The 17,745-nt window shown below is 39.1% G+C and overlaps 1 protein-coding gene across 2 annotated transcripts in view; it reads left to right on the top strand.

The window, feature by feature from the left end:
* ACSS1 (acyl-CoA synthetase short chain family member 1) overlaps positions 1–17,745 on the top strand; it is a 72,870-nt gene that overhangs the window by 10,771 nt on the left and 44,354 nt on the right. For both annotated transcript variants that reach the window (XM_069075530.1, XM_069075531.1), the window contains one exon: positions 2,954–3,050. In XM_069075530.1, coding sequence (XP_068931631.1) covers positions 2,954–3,050 — 97 coding nt within the window. Of the gene's footprint in view, positions 1–2,953; positions 3,051–17,745 lie in introns of those variants that run through there.

Raw genomic sequence — 17,745 nt, 5'->3', positions numbered from 1 at the left:
CACACAGCATTAAGGTGTGGGCATTTCTGAAAACCAAGCCTCCTGCCACAGGCTCCATGTGACCACATTCAGCCTATTAAGAGGCAGAGTATATTTTCAAATCAAGGAAGATTCTCAGAGTCTCTTAAGCCTATTAAAGGGCCTAAGGGCAGGGAAGATCTTTAAATTTGCATTTCCATTACAAATACATGATCAATAGATGAAACCATTGATTTCAGCTTTATCAGATCTCTTCTCTTACCTTTACCTCACTATGATTCCAGGTTTTTATTTTTTCTTCCTTTTCTTTTAATCACTTCTTGACCTGGTACTCTCTCCAACAATGGAATTTGTTTTGCTATATCCTAACCTTATTCTTAAGTTTCTTTCTCTTCCTTCTTACTATTCTATTCTGGTTCTACTATTTTATACTATACTATTCTATACTGGTTCCCTCCTATTTCCCTTTTGAGTTTTAGGTATTTCTATACCTGTGTGTATGTGAGTTAAATTGTGTTCAATTTTGATTTATCCAATTCCGATAAATGTGAGGTTCATGAGATACCTACCTCCCCCACTTCTTTCTCCATATTCAAATACTCTGTATCTTACGCACTTCTATTACATGATAAGTGATTTCTCTGCCTAGTCTTCTTTCTTCCCTAGTATACTACTTATCTCTCTTGTTTCTGTCTTTTTAGACCATAAAAATATAACCAAAACACCATAAATACTCAGATTCTCATATTTACTTTTTCTATGACCTTTAAATATATCAGGGCACTGAAATTTGCCTAATAAAGTGATATTTAATAGGGATAAATGTGAAGTTATATACCTGAGTTTAAAATATCAAATGCATAGGTCAAAGATTTGGTGAGAAAAGGACCTTGAGGTTTTAATGACTTTTAAACTCAATGTCATTCAACAGTCTGAAATGACAGCCAAAAGACCTTATGGGCTATTAGACATTATTAAGACAGGCTGTGTCAGCTAGTGTATTATCATTATTTTCCAGAACAGAGGAAACAATGGTCCTGCTATTCCCTGTCCTGATTAAATCACATCTGGAATATTGTATTCAGTTGTGGTTGCTGGACTTTAGGAAAGATATTTATAAAAGATGGATTGTGTCTAGAGGAGGGTGACCAGGATACAAAGATCTGAAACATGCTCTATGATATGAGGTAGGTTCTAGGTTAAGCCTGACTTAATTATATATGTTCAGGCATGGGATTAGAATGAAAGGATACATTTATAGATTGTTTAGCACTTAACAAAATGAATGATAGCTTGGAAAAGATATTCAGCAGGCATAACTTTGGTTCATATGGGCAAAGCTTCTTGCCTCCACATTTGCCAAAATAGCACACCTATGCAGAAAGGTTTGTTGACTCCATGTTGATTTCTCATGGCAATGGGAAGACTATTACACCTGAGGAGTTTTGGGCTAGGGACTTATACCTTTTTTAGGGGGAAAATTAGCCTGTATTGTAGGATTCTTTCAGTTTTCTTAGGTAATACGTAGCAAATTTCTAGTTGTGTAAAAGGACCTCCTGGCATGGGCCCAAAAGAGAGCAGTAGTTGCTGCTCCTACCATAGTAGTGAAAGTAACAATCCTTGTAGAACTTTGGGAAGATTGTTATGAGGAAACTACTGTGTAAACATCAAAGCCCTATAGAAACATATTTATGTTATAATGATGATCATCAGTTGAGAGAACTGGGGATGATTAACCTAGAGAAGAAAAAACTTAGGAGGCATATGATAACTGTCTTCAAGTATTTGAAGGGTTGCCCTGTATGTGACATGTTAGAGTTATTTTGCTTGTCCCAAAAGGAGAAGCAATTTAGTGGAAGCTATAGATTCAGAACTGATAGGAGGGAAAAACAATTCTTAATCATTAAAGCTACCCCAAACAGAATGGACTACTTTGGTAGGTAGTGAGTTCCCCGTTGGTAGAAGTTTCAAGCCAAAATTTGATGGCTACATGCCAGAAATGTTATAGAGGGTATTTTCTACTTCAAGTTTGAGTGGGAGTAGATGATGCCTTCTGTAATATTCCTAAATCACATCCTGTTTCTAAAACACTGAGAATAATTTTCTTTCAGGAAGTATATACAAACAGGGCTGTAGGAAGCAGAAGTTCCCTAAGTATTATGTATAGTATCAGCTTTCCAATAGTCATTGCAAATACACTTACCAACCTCAACAGAAAGGAGTAATCGAATCGTAGGATTAAGTTGTTTGAAGGGAGGAGCATCTGGCATTAACCAAAGCTAAGTGTTCTAGTTCATCTGGAAAATGAAGGAAGAGAGGAGCAGGTGTTAAGCACAATGTGCAAAAAACAGGAGCCTCCTAATCCTTTTGGCTTGCAGTAAAAGAAATGAAAGGACTCTTCCTCTGTTTGGTGAGGATAAGTCATGTGAACCTGACAGCTGGGGTAATGGGGATAAGTGCCCAGAAGCCAAAAGGATGGATTTTGCCAGTGACTATATCATTTCTTAGTGTGGGGACTGCTAATTTTGTCAGAGCCTTGATGGATAGATCATTAAAAGCTGTTTTGAGTTTTTATTAATTCTCGATTCCCTCCTTTCCCCTAGAAGACAATATTATGAAAATAGTCACGTCTTGTTTGCATTGGAGTGTCAGACATGATTCCTTCTTACTCAGGACTAAAGCAATCCACTTCCTAGTGTTCCCTGGCATGCATTCATCTTATCCATCTGAGAAGAGAAATGGGTAATGAACTTTGTGGGTTCTTAATTTCTTGAACTCATCATCCTTTCCAGGTTTTGACCAGAACCTTTCTACAATCCTTTACTTTCATCAAGTGGGTAGAAAACTTTAGTGACAATAATGGCCACTATTCCTCTAGAGTGCTAAGTATGCCAGCTTAAGCCACTCCATTGATTTATTGTTAATACCCAAACTAAAAAAGTAACATGTAACCCTTTAAAAATTTTTTACACAGTAAACTGCTTGGATCAACATGTGAAGAAGTCCCCGGATAGAATTGCATTGATCTGGGAGAAGGATGAACCTGGCACAGAAGAGAAAATCACATACAGGTATGATGCATTCTGCCTGATCACTTTTTGTTTGTTTGTTTGTTTTTTTGGAGGGGGGAAGGCAGGAGAATTGGGGTTAAGTGACTTGCCCAAGGTCACATGGCTAGTAAGTGTTAAGTGTCTGAGGATGGATTTGAACTCAGGTCCTCCTGGACCGGTGCTCTACTCCCTGTGCCACCGACCTGCCCCTCTGGTCACTCTTCAATGGGAACAGTCTGCTTATTATCACAGCAAAATTATTTCTTTGATTGCCCCTATTTTGAAAAAACAAAAAGCCAAGCCCAAAAAGTTCCTTCCCACCTCCCCTTTCCAACTTAGCAAAAACAATAATTTGTGGCTAGAAATCCATATTTAACAACCCTACCAACAACCCCCTACCCCCCAAAAAAACCTATTAATAGGACTGGGGATAGAATACTTCTGGCTGAGAAAGGAAGAGAAAGATACCCAGCTTTTAAAAATCCCTGCCCCCCTTCTCCCTACCACCACTGTCTAGATTATGTTTGCTCCTCTAATTTAATGCTTTTATGGCTTTTTTATTATCTGTTAGGTAAGAACTATATTCCTTAGCATGTCATTTAAGGCTATCTACAGAAAAATCTCTCCCTAATCTATCTTTCATATTCTATTTCTACTAATTCACAAAATATACAAATGACTTAATCTTTATCATTATAGATTTTCATCTCACTTCACATACCACAGCTCCCTTTCTAAATGTTATAAGCCTTGGAAATTTATTTAGTTGGGAGTCTCCAGTATATATGGATGCTAATTGATTTTTGTTCAGGTTTTAAGCACAGACCAAACCATCCAAAATTTGTGTGATTCCCCACTAAATTATTTGTTTTATATTATTAATTATGATTTATTAATCTTCAGTACTATGTACAACATATAGATAGCAGATATTATTTTTGCTGTTATAGCATTTCTAACCATTGGTGCATAGACTAGTATTGGCCCATGGCCTTATCTCTCTATTTGTTTAAATAGATGTTTGTCCTATCTGCTACTAGGTGTGTTCTTTGAGTGTTGGTAAAAGGGGCCATATTCTAGATTGATAGTCTATACTTTTCTTATTTCCCTGAAGCCTGTTTTGCTTTCAGATCAGGCTAGTTTTTTACTTTATGCCATATGCATAGTAGGTAAATTTGTTAAGTCATATCGTAGAGGCTTTTTTTCTTTTTCAGTTCTGGGAGGTGATAATAATCCCTAGGCAACTCCCTATGACTGTAAGTTAGAGATGAATAGCCAATTTATATTGGTGGAGAGAATTTCCACACTGGAAGCCTGTATTTTGAAATGATAGGTTACCTCCCCCCAAAAAAAACAAAACAACCCTCAACAATCCACAGTCTGACATTTGTGTAGTACTTATCATTTGCCCCTCACAATATCCCTATGAGGTACATATGATCTCCATTTTAAAAATGAAGAAAACAAGGGTTCGAGAAGTTATATGACTTACTCATGCATACAAAGCTAGTAAAAGTAAGGTGGTGGGGCAGCCAGGTAGCACAGTGAGTAAGAGCACTGGCTCCAGTGTTGGGATGACCTGGGGATCAAATCTGGGCTCAGATACTTAGCACCACACCCAGAAATAACTGGCTGTGTAACCTTGAGCAAGTTATTTAACCCTGATTGCTTTAAAAAAAAAAAAAGTGAAAGGTGGGTTTGAATTCAGGTCTTTCTGTCTCTTAGTACAGCACTGCATTCACTACTGCCATACAGTCTACCCCCCTCCCCTCCCTTCATCCCCTTCCTTTATCCCCTCCCCTCATTCCCCATCCCCTGCCCATGCTAATTTATGAGCTCTTTGTATCATAGGTCAATGTGGCCCAGAGTTGAGCTACAACTTTGGAGGCAGGTGTTTAACAATATGGTTTAATCAAACCAGAAGTAAATGTGACTGATATCTGGAATGTGATCCATATCTGTCACATTCTCTATTCCATGCTCCTGAAAACTAATTTCATTTTGAATCAACAGTGCTCACACCCAAGTTGCCTTTTTTCTTTTTGCTTTTTGGAGGGCAATTGAGGTTAAGTGACTTGCCCAAGGTCACAAGACTAGTTTGTTTGTGTGTGTGTGTGTGTGTGTTACATGTCTGAGGCCAGATTTGAACTCAGATCCTCCTGACTCCAGGGCTGGCGCTCTATTCACTGCGCCACCTAGCCACCCCAAAGTTGCCTTCTTAACAATTAAGCTCTGTAGCAGTTGAATAGTTGTTTTTCTCCATAGTCTTTGCTGCAGTTCTTAGAATTATGGGCTATCAGAACTGGAAGGGACCTTAGAGGTCATCTAGTCCAAGGTCTAATCCCTCATTATACAGGTAAGCAGCTGAAGGCCAGAAAGGTTAAGTGATTTGCCCCAAGTCACATGGGTAGTGAGGGACAGATCTTCAGGTGGGGTTGAATGATCCCTTGCTGGGGGTATTTTAGGATTCTTGTTCAGTTACAGGTTGAATTTGACTACTGAGCTGCCTTTTCATTTCTGAGGATCAGATTCTGGTCTGCGTGCTCAGGAATTATGATCCGTTGACTAACTCTGCACCTACTCTCTCATTTGAGGTGCCCATTATTGTACAAATACCTAGTTAATGTTAAGCTATGTTCACTAATTTTATTTTGCTTGTGTGGGTGGTGTTGAGTAATGTGGCTCTAAAACCTGAACAGCTCTTCAGGATGACATGTGATACCCATAAGCTTAAGAGTAATTTAAACTAATTGGTGCACTAGGCTGCTCTATGCCGGAGACATACAATCCTGAGCTGAAACAAATTCTTCACCATCAAAAACAGCCACACGCACATATCCTTTCACTGACATCTTTTAAAGCTGATTGTAAACTGTGAGGGAGTGTCAATCCTAGGTGAAGACCCATCTCTGCTCATTGTTTGATGATGGAAAAGAAAGTTTGAATAGGATATTTACAGGCAGTCTATGTTGTCAACTGTCTAGTGTGGGATTTGGGTTAACGATTGCCCCGGTCATTTCAGGTTTTTGCTGTGGTTTCTATTTCAGGAAGTCCAGCTAGGTATTGGTACTGATTGTCCTGCCAAATATTAATTGTGAGTGTAGTCTGCTTCTAGGGAAGACTGGTCCTTCAGCTGTGCAAACAGGAGTTACTTCCCAATGGAGGTGAGGCCCAAGAGGAATCACCAGCGTCAGCAAACCCTGGCTAACCCGCTGACCCTAACTAGCCTTAGCTTTTACTCCCTCTGTGTCAATAACTTCCAATGTTATTGATAGAGAGAAACAGGTAATAAGGAATACATGTCCAGAATGAGCATCTAAGCCTCTTTCCACGTTTAAACAGTGAAAGAGGTGCCCCCTTAGTTAGGAGCCTTGGATGGTATGACCTTTGCCCTCCTTGTTCCTCAGTTTACACATAAGAATATCTGCAACTGTATCTGGTATAGTAGATAGAATGCCAGGCTCATTCAAGAAAACATGAGTCTAAATCACGACACTGATAACTTGTCATTTATGCTATCCTGGTCAGGTCTTATAATCTTTCCATGCCTTAGGCAATCTCCTAGGACTTAGAAGAAAAACCATAGATGATAACTCTCTTCTTGAATGGAATTTTTCCTTATGTTATAGTGCACATGAATTCACATGTACTGGAATGGAGAAAAACACCAGAGCTAGGAGGGAAGAGAGTTGTGTTCTACACCTAGTGTTACCACTTGCTAAATTATATGAGCATGGACAGGATGGTACTCAAGATGTATCTGTGCTCTCACTCACAAGAGTTCTCCCTTCACCAATTCAGATTACAATACATCCACGTCCTCTCAATCTGTGTCAGTGTTGAACACTCAGAAGTGCAGGGGGGCTCCTCTAGTTTTCTTGATATTGTGTGGATACCATTGGAGCACACAGACTGTCTATTGGCAATCCCTAAATCTCATCACATGACCAGCCCACCTTCTTTTCCTTTCATTCATATGTTTTGATTATTTACCCACTGGGAAATAGCTCCAGGTCTTATGAATTTATATTAGTTCCCTATCTATATCTATACCTTTAACTCTATCTCTATCTCTTAGATATCAGAATCTTTGGTGTAAAGACTTTTCCCCTCAGTTGACAGCTTCTCTTCCTAGCCTATTTGCATTGCCTTATTTTTGTGCAATAGATTGTTCATTTCTATTTCTTCTTTTTTGATCATGTCTCTCCTTGGTTTGGTTAAGAAATCTCCCCCAACCATAATTCCCACCTTTGTTTCTTGTTACACATTTCCCTACTGACCTCCTTCATTCCACTTTTCTCTTACAAATGAGATAAAATTTGTAAGGTGCTTAGCTTAGCATAGTATCTGGCATATTATAGGTACTTAGTAAATACTTCTAGATGGCTTGGTAGATAAGAATGCTGGGCCTAGAGTCAGGAAGACTAATCTTCCTGAGTTCAAATCCGGCCTCAGACATCTACTAGCTGTGTGACCCTGGGCAAATTACTTAACCCTGTTTACCTCAGTTCCCGCATCTAGAAAATGGCAAACCACTCCATTATCTTTGCCAAGAAAACTCCAAATGGGGTCATGAAAAGTTAGGCATGACTAAAAACAAATAAATTCTTGTTTCCTTCTTTCTTTCCTTGTACAAGTATTTATAGAATGCGCTTGTGTATATATTATCTCATTTAATCTTATAACAACCGTGTGAGGTAGGCGGTATGTTATAGTCATTTTAAAGATAAAGATCCTGAGACTCAGAGACATCATCAAGTTTACCTGAGGCTTGGTAAGTGGCATAGCTGGAGTGGAATCCAGCTCGTTTGAGTCGAAGTTCAGAGCTCTTTTTACATGCCACCCTGCTTTTCCTCCTGTTTTAGTGTACAATCCACCATATGTAAAATTCAAATGAGGAAAAGGTGAGAGCATGCTTTAGAAGTACAGGCATTATTTAAATAGAAGATAATAATGTAGATATTACAAATACACACATATGTATTATGGACTTTGCTGTTGCATTATCTGTATTCTATCTGCACGTGTCCATGTAAGCATGTATCAGATGCTTTGATAGTGGTAATCTTCATAAGGCAAACAGGATTTTGTATAATTAGCTTGAATTAATTTAAATATTCTCTATATAAATAATATTTTCAAGCATATCTTCCTCCTCAAGCCTAGTATCACCACTGAGGTGCTGCTCCTCCATTGGCTTTTTTTTTTTTTTTTTAAGGATGAGACTCTTATACCATAGATTCCATCTTAGGAATCCTCAAGGAATGTAGGAGTCAATTTAAAATCTTACCCACCCTAACAGAGGCCACTAGGAACTTCATAGTAAATAAATAGCCAGCTCTTGCAGCAGTCCAAGAAAGGCCTAAGTTAAGATGATGTCAGTGGAAGTGGAAACCATGTGGAAGGCTATTTACTTAGCATACCATTGGTCATGAGAATGAATGATCAACACAAATCTCCCATTGCCACTGCAGGTGGGGGGGAATTAGGAGGGGAAAGAGGAGGAGGGAGGGGTGTTTACTTTATAGATAGTGGATCAGATTGCCCATGACAATCAACATACTTGTTTATGGTGTTACTTTGCAAAAAAGTCTGTTTCAGTCTGGGGAGTTTTTACATTTTGCTGAATTGAGAAAGACATCTTTGGGTTTTACTAAGTCTAAGAAAGAAAGTAAAATCTTTCTCTTCAGTGTTTTGACACTCTACACTTGGTGTGATAGTTATATGTTTACGTGGTGATGTAGGTTTATAAGGCACTTTAATAACACTGAGATAAGGAATACAAACATTATGATTCCTATTTTACATATGAATAAACTGAGGATGAGAGAAATTAGTGACTCTCCCCTTGGTCTATTAAATTACACAGCTGGCAGGTAGTAGAACTGAGGCTCATTTCTAGGTTTCCAGGCTCTAAAGATCAGAACTCTTTATTATATACCAGCTGCTTCACTATTAAGGGCGTGGAAATTTTGGATGGGCCAAATAGGAGGGAAGGGACTCAGCAGTGGAAGTAAAGAGGGTGGAAGCTGGAATTAAACATGACCTTGAGCTTCATTTCAAATAGCTCTTGACTCCCTCCTCTTTCCACCCCTCCCCCTTACCACTAAAGTATATTATGTATATATTCCATCTCTCCCTCTTCCACATGTAGCCCTTAGAATGAATGAATTCATTCATTCATTCTTGTGACAAATATTTATCACCAACAATGAGCAAGGTATAGTGTTAGTCTCTGTAGAAGATGTAAGGAAAACTGTCCCTGACCTCAAGGTGCTTGTAATCTGGTATGGAGAGAATATATGTACAAAATGAATATGAGTATAAATGATAAATATGTAATTGAGGCAAAGTACAAGTATGATGAAAAGGTACAGAGCGCTGTGCTGAATGAGGTATGCCAGATAAGATTGAGTTATTTAGACACAGGTCTTTTCCCTGAGGAGCTTAATTCCCTAGTAGGGATTAGGATGTCAACATGGACAGACCCCTATGAAGCACAATATTATAGAACAATTGGATTATAGTGATTGTAACCAACTGTGAGGTCCTGGGAAAGGTCTTTACCAAGTGAGGGAATGAGAGAAGGCTTCATGGAGATGGTAGTGTGTGAATTGGATTTTAAAAGAAGGGCAAGAATTCAACAGGCCAAGAGAATAAGTGAGGACATTCCAGGCATAAAGAATGGTTTAAACAAATACAGGATGAGGAGACAACAGAAAGTATGTTTGAGAAGCAAAGCTGTTGGGGCAGCTAGGTGGCACAGTGAATAGAACACCGGCCCTGGAGTCAGGAGGAACTGAGTTCAAATCCAGTCTCAGACACTTAACACAAAAACTAGCCATGTGACCTTGGGCAAGTTACTTAACCCCAATAAGAAAAAAAAAAATAGCCAGAGAAGCAAAACTGTCCTTTTTTTTTGAGAATAGGGAGCCTCTGCTTCCTTAACCATCTCAAGGAAAACAATACTTGTATTTTGGTGGGGTGATACTCCAGCAATGAAAAGATGTATACTGACAAAGTAATTGTCTATAACTTTGGGCAAGCTTGTTGATTGTGGTCATTTCTGCATCACACAGATCTCTTCTAATGTTCTCTAATGTTTTAGAGAAAGAAAAGTTTTTGCTAGGGAAGATTAAGAAAAGTTTCATGGAAAAGGTAGAATTTGAAATGGACCTTGAAGGATGGGCATGATTTCAATGAACAGAGATGAGAGGGCATTCTTGGCATGGGAAACAGTTGGCACACAGGCATGGGGATGAAAAAGTATAGGACATGCTTAGAGAATTATGAGTAGTTCAGTTTATCAGAAATATTTAATCTCTGAAAGGAGATAGAATGAGAGAGTGGAGGAATGAATGAATTTAAAATAACTTATTAATTACTTGTTCTCTTGACCAAACACTGTGCTAAATGTTGGGGATAAAAAGAGAAAAATCGAGATAACTTTTGCTTTTAAGAAATTCTTACTCTAATTGGGGTGAAAAGAGAGTTCAGTTACACTGCTGATGAAGAAGCTTGGGAGTTCTAAGAGTGTGATGTCTGGATGGATGGCAAAGCCCAGGAGTGCTTAAATTACTTTACTGGGTCAGATGACAGTGCTATGGGTCAGCAGGGCATAAAAGCATGGCAAGTGGTAAGGTCAGTAGGAACTTGGGAGGCAGCAGTGGGCCAGATGATAAGGCCTAGAGGTCTTTCATTTAACTGGAAGGAAAAGAGTTGGTGACTCCTATCTCATTTGGTGCCATATATACAATATGGTACCTTAGATGAGTTCTGAGTATTAGGGGGTGGGAGGAAGAAAAAGGTGGCAAGGGGGGAGGACATTCTTAGTGAAGGTGGGTTGGATTAAGATTATGAAGTGCCTTGAATGACAGAAAACAGAATTTGAACTTTATTTGGAGGCTACAGGGAGTTACTGAAGATTTTTAAGTAGAGATATGATGTGATCAGAGCTGAGCATTGGAAAGATCTGAAGGATCTCCAGCTATTGTGGTAGCTTCTCGATTCAACTTCAAGGAATCCTTTTATATTCCCTTCTAGCACATGTTACAGAGATTTTTAAAAAAAAGATATTAGCAGCAGCTAATAGTGTAGAAGTCAAAGAACATACAAAACAGATCCAAAGCAAGTTTTTTTTTCCCCCATCATTCAATTAATAAACATCTATTAAGTGCCTACTATGTGCCAGGCACCGAGATAAGAGCCAGGGATACAAAAAGAGTCAAAAGACCATTCTGGCGGTTGAGGAGCTCACAATCTAATGGGGAAGGCAAGACGGAAACAAATATATACAAAGTAAACTATGCATAGAATGAACAGAAGACAATTAATAGAGGTGCAGATAGAAGTGATTTCTTCTTGACTGATAGAGTGTTACAAGGAACCATATGGTTTCTAGGTTTATGGGATAGGGACTTTAGGAATAAGTACCTAATCTATGTGTGGGGAGGTATGTTCTTTGCACTTTATAATAGTATGTAGGGAGACAATAGACAGAGAGTTTGGCATGATCTAGAGAGAATAGGTCACTGCACAGAGAACTTAAGAAGAATGAAATTTTCTCATACTGACAAAAGCCCTAGGGGCATATTACTCATATTACCACTTAGACCTTTTCTTCTGTAGATTTCAAGGCCTCAGCACACCTATGTTGCCGTGTTGCCGGCATTATGAGTATTTTAAGCTCAGAGAGAGTTTAGAGATTATCTAGTCCAGGGGTTTTCTAATGTTTTGGTGTTAGTGCTGCTTTACTCTTAAAAATTATCAAGGATTCACCCCCTCAGGGGGTGGCTAGGTGGTGCAGTAAATAGAGCACTGGCCCTGTAGTCAGGAGGACCTGAGTTCAAATTCGGCCTCAGACACCCAACACTTACTAGCCGTGTGACCTTGGGCAAGTCACTTAACCCCAATTGCCCTCTAAAAAAAAAAGATTCACCCCCTCCCTGCCTAAAGAAGTTTCATTTAGGTAGGTTGTATTTATTAATATTCACAATACTAGAAACTAAAATGTTTTTGTATGTTATAAAATTAGTTGTGATCTCATGGACGCCTTGAAAGGGTCTTGGGAATCCTCACAATAACCACACTTTGAGGAAGTCTGATCCGGGCCAACACTGGAACATAGATTTGGAGTTGGAAGTTACCTCAGGAGTTCATATCAGCCCCTCATTTTACTGAGGAGAAGACTGAGATCTAGCTAAGTGAAGCCTTTTGTCCAAGGCAGAGTCAAAAGGACAACTCATGTCTCTGACTTCATGTGGCAGGGTTTTTTCCATTGCAAACACTCTGACTTTTGACCAATGGTGGCCAAGGCAGCTGTTCTTCTTCAGTAGGTACTCTCATAGCCCTGAGATTGACTGGTAAAGTGACCACGGGCAAATAATTTCATCTTTCTGGTCCTTAGTTCCTCCAATTTAAAAATGGGGACATTTGCTCTGTCCGTGACTACCATGAAGAGAATGCTTTTATAAACCTTTATAAATGACTTGTTAGCATAACTGGTGCTAAATAAGTGAATGATGACCTCTTATGGCACCTATCAGAGTATTAGCATACAGAAGGAAATTCAATTCAGTTTAACAAAAGTTTGTGAGTTCTAGGGGCTTAAGATGCCAAGGTAAAACAGTGTCTGCCCTTGAGGAGCTTACATTTTGCTGAGGGTTTGGGACATGTATGCAGATAAGTAAATACAATGTATATATAAGGTAAGGGGATAGGAACTGGACCTGATTTTATTGGCATAGGGAACTCCCAGGTGAAGAAATCTCTCTGCCAGTGGTGGTCAGCAGTACCTTCTCCACAGCTTTATATAGTTTTTGAGGGTTGCCTAGATCAAATAGAAATTAAGTAATGACCCTTGTCTGGGGTCAAACAGCCATACATGACTGAGGCAAGACTTGAATTCAGGACTCTTTGGCTTCCAGGGTAGCTCTCTATCCAACATGACATCCTGCCTTTCTGTCTATATGACATAATGATAAGTAATTTCAAGAAAGAGAACTTGCTAATAGCAGGAGGGAGACAAGGACTGTCTTTTTGATGAAGATATCCTAGGTCTCCTCTTGTCTAGCACAGGAACTTGCCCATAGCAGGCAGGCACTTAATCTTTGTTTAGTTTAGTTAGGGGTCAATCATTAGTTTATTCATCTTAGTTCCACCCCACCTACACCTCTGATATAAAGTTGACAAGTTGCAAGTTGTCCATGCAAATTAGTAAGTACCAAAGGAATTAGGAGCTGGCCCCCCAGAGTAGCAGCAGACAATCAGCCTTTGAGAGGAGTGATGAACTCTGACTCCCTTTCACTTGGTTTTCATGGGAATCCCCCTTTGCACATGTCTATTGCAGCTTTTTCTTCCCCAGGGACCCTTCTGTGGAACTGGAGGGGAAGATAAGGTTGGAGAGGCATGAAAGACTGTTGAGAAATCTTTATAGGCCTAATGCAGAGGCAAAAGAATGTGTGCAAGTCCAAAGATGTCTTTCTTGGCAGTTTTTTCCCCGCCTCTTGCCACTTCCCTACCAGCTCCAGGCTGCTTTAGATGGAGAAACACACAGCACAGCAACCAAGAGCTTTGCCAATAACTCACTTGGCAGCCCAGTTGTGAGTGAGTCACAGTTTGTTATTCCCAGTCTTGCCTTTAAGCCTGAAACAGCAGAAAAAAGAATCCCCTAACATTCCCGCCAACCCATGTTCATATCTACCCCTTACACAGCTATTTAGCTCAGGCTAAGAGAGGGCCCCTGGGGCTTTCCTCTGCTTGGCTCTTTTTTCAGCAGGGTTTACTCCTGAGGCCATAAACTTTGGCCATCTCTAAACATCCATCTCTAAACCTGAGGTACTTTCCCTTAAATTCTATGAAAGTAGGCACCTTCCCTTTCTTCCATGTGGGTTCCTAGCATAGTTCTCTGTATACAACAGGTGCTTAATTAATGCATCCTGGGATGAATTGATGGAGACTTTTTAGAGATGCTGCCCAGAGAATAGGAGCTCTTTTCTTTGACTGTTTTAAAAGTCTGAAATTTAAAAATCCCCAAAAGTCTGAACTCAAGCCTGCCAAAAAAGAATGCACAAAAAGGAATAAGCCCCTCATCTGGATTCAAGCCCCACCATCTCCCCCATTTCAACATCTGGAACCAAATTCCTGTGAAAATTTATGTATTGATTTATGGCTAAGGTTTTTCCATTAATGGACAATCTTTTTATACTGTTCCCAAAATGTGACAAATTGCTTCTATAGTTTTTTTCTCTTTTAACAATTGCTAGCAAAAAAAAAAACACCCAAAAAACACAGCAACCCACCAATCTGAAAATTGCAACTGTCAGTGATAGGCAATTTTCCATAGCATCGCTGGAGTAAAAGAGGATGCTTTTTGTGAGTTTTGGTCATTAATTTAATTTTCTCTTGTCAAGAGCTGAAAACTAGCACTAAGTGTATCATTTTAAGATGTTAGGAATAAATTATCCTACCTCAGAGGTATAGTGGGATTGAGAGCAAGTCTCAAAGCCAGAAAGAACTGAGTTCCTATCTCATACATCTCTGTCTCTCCCCCTCTTATCTATGTCTTTCTCTCTCCCTCTGTGTATCTATCTATCTATCTATCTATCTATCTATCTATCTATCTATCTATCTATCTATCTATCTATCTATCTATCTATCATCTATCTGTCTATCTATCTACCTATCTATTATATCTCCTATATCTATAATCTATGTATTATATGCAAAGCACTACTGGGAATGAATGACTGGACTGGACCTGTAATTTCACTGGTATAGGGACCTACAGATGAAGCAACTCATTCTTCCAATGAAGGTAGGGACCTTCTCTGCAACTTATACTCTTGGAGAGTTGCTGGAGGCATTAGTAAACCAGTATGTATAAAAGGTATGACTTGAACCCAAGTCTACCTGACACTACTACAAAAATAAAGATAAAATATACAATAAAAACCTTTGAGAAATTTCGATAACACGTACACACACACACACAAACGCATGCACACATGCACGCACATGCACACATACACACGCATGTTGGAATTTGATTAGTGCATGGCAGAGTCAGCTCTGTTGAGTGGTATGAAGGACCCAAGAAAGAAATGAGTATAGCTGGATGGATCAGGGTGAAGAGGGTGATATTTGAGCTAGATCTTAATGGAAGGAAAACATTTCAACAAGTAAAGGAATATGGGGATTCTTGTTGAGGCACAGGTGGTGGTCCATGCAAATGCAGAAAAATAGTAGTAGACTGGAAAAGATGAGGGAAAAGGGAATAGCCCGATTTGGCTAGAATGTGGAGGGCACAAAGTAGAGTAGTATAAAATAAAGCTGGAAAGGTAGACTAGAGCCAGATTGGAAAGGGCCTGAAGATAAGGGACCTTGAACTTTTTTCTGACCCATACTCACTCACACAAGGCATTATCACTTCTGAAATAAGAGCGTGGTTTTATTTCACACATCTGCAAAGCCAGCCCACTTGAACTAGGTCCGAGTGAAATGCTTTACAAGTACATTGTAGAGTCAATTTCAAATAGACTCCCTACTGAAGAAACATAAATATCAGTGACATCCAGGAAGTAACAACAGGATGAGAAGGTTTCTATCATTGTCCTACAGAGAGGTTGCAGGAGCTATCCCAGTACTATCTAACTGGCACACACAGCCTCTGAGGGACACACACACTCACTCCCCTGCCTTCAGTCTGCCACATGCTCACTGTTTTTGTTTTTAAAGGAGAGTAGAAGAAGGAGATGGAGGATGTTTTTCCTTCTGAAAATTGCAGGATCATTGGAAAAGACCTTAGAGGCCAGTTAGTCTGTTCAACATTGCAAGAATTCCTTCTACACCAGAGGAAACCCTGCTGTCTTTATGCAACAAGTACAACTCTCAGAAAATGCTCAGGGCTAAGAAGGGATATAGAGTTACTCAGGGGTGGGTCTCCTCTGTTTTGATCCCACGTTTAGAACTAGATCTTTTCTAAGCAGCCCTAGTAAGCAAATCATCAAAACTTACCCTCTATGGAGGAGAAATTTATATGGGATTAAAAGATTTCCTTTGGAAGAAGCATCCTGCCACAGAAATTAATCTGTTATTATTATAGTTGTTGTTATTTCACCAAAAAGAAAAAATATTTCTCTTCAAAAATAGACAAAATACAGAAGGCAGAGCAGTGAATTGTTTATATTTTTAATGTTATTAGTTATCCACATGTTCTAATTTATCTACTTAATTGTTACTGATTTAAAAAAAAACCCAGAAAAATAGACCTTAGAATAGATTAAATGACGAGGACTCAGAAAAATACAGGTGCATAAATTGCTAGGGGAAAGAGAAATAATTTATGTTTTCTGATCTAAACTGGGCTATCAATGTACAAGAACAATGCTTCTTCCTAATGGATTCTATACCATACTTTCCCCAGAAAGTGTTCCAAACCTTCTCTTCTCTTCAAGCCTCCCATGGTATCCATTCCACTCACCCTCTTATGTGAGGACCTTGCCTTATTTGTCATTAAAATGATTTAGGCCACTTGTCATGAGATTCCCCCTTCTCTCTTCCTCTTCATCTCATCAATGCATATTCCTTATTTTTCAAGCAAGGAATTGTCACATATTTCAATTATTTTCAACCAGTTTGGAAAAAAAAGTTAGGAATAAGGAATAGATATTAAAAGGAAAAATAAAATAAAATTCTCTCCAGACTTAAATCTATCTTTAAAGGACTTTTGAATGAAAGCATAAAACAGAAGTCCTTTCAATTGGAGAAACAATTCCACCTTCCCTTCCTTCCCTTGCCCCCTCCCTGTCCTGTCCCCTAACCCCAGTATTTGGAAGTTTAGATACTCTTCCTAACTAGAACAACTTTTTTGAAACACAGTTTTAGAGAAGACACATAACTGAAATAAACAGTTATCCAGTCCAGTCCAATAGAATCCAGTCCAATCTTATCCAGTCCATTCAAGTCTGGTCTAATCCAGTCCAGTCAAGTTCAGTCCAAGCCAGCTGGGCCTGGCCCAGAGCAATCCAGGCTAGTACAATCTGGTACAGACTACTCTAATTCAATCTAGACTGATCCAATCCAGTATAGATTGATATAATCTGGTCCTGTGCAGACCAGTCTAATCTAGTTCAGACTTGTCCAATTTGTCTAATCTGGTCTAGAACAGTGCAATTAAGTCAAAATTGGTCTACCTATCTGTTTTACACCAATCTAGACTGGTATAGAGAAGACTCATACAATCTAATCTAGTTTATTCCATTCTAATCTGGTCCAGACCAGCCTAATCCAGGCCAACCCAGTGCAATCCAATCTAGTCCAGTCTGCTCTTGTCCAATCCAGTGTAGTCCAGTTCAATTTAGTCTAATTTTGGTCAGTTTGATCTAATCTAGTCTAGTCCAGGCCAATTCAGTGTAGTCCAGCTCAATTTAATTAGGCCCCATCTAGTCCAGGCCAGAATAATTGTAAAAACAAGCAGGAGCAGCTCTCCAGAGGACTGCTACTGTGAACAGCTTTCAAGATTATGATTATATAGTATAGTGAACACTCTAGTTATTCAATAACAAATCAGAGCAAAACATTCACAGAAAATAAAGGTACAGCATTCACAATGTTACAGCTTATCACAGAAAAACAAAATACACCATTCACAATGACTTGTCACTAAAATTGCCATATAGTTTTCACCAAAGTGGTCGCAATAGTTTTCAACAAAGTA

The sequence above is a fragment of the Petaurus breviceps genome, unplaced genomic scaffold (assembly GCF_028583685.1).
Source record: "Petaurus breviceps papuanus isolate PSGF00001 unplaced genomic scaffold, PetGlider_PUasm1.0 90919, whole genome shotgun sequence".
Lineage (NCBI taxonomy): Eukaryota > Metazoa > Chordata > Mammalia > Diprotodontia > Petauridae > Petaurus > Petaurus breviceps.
Note: the sequence above shows the minus strand (reverse complement) of the source record. Positions and strands in the feature narration are given on the sequence as shown.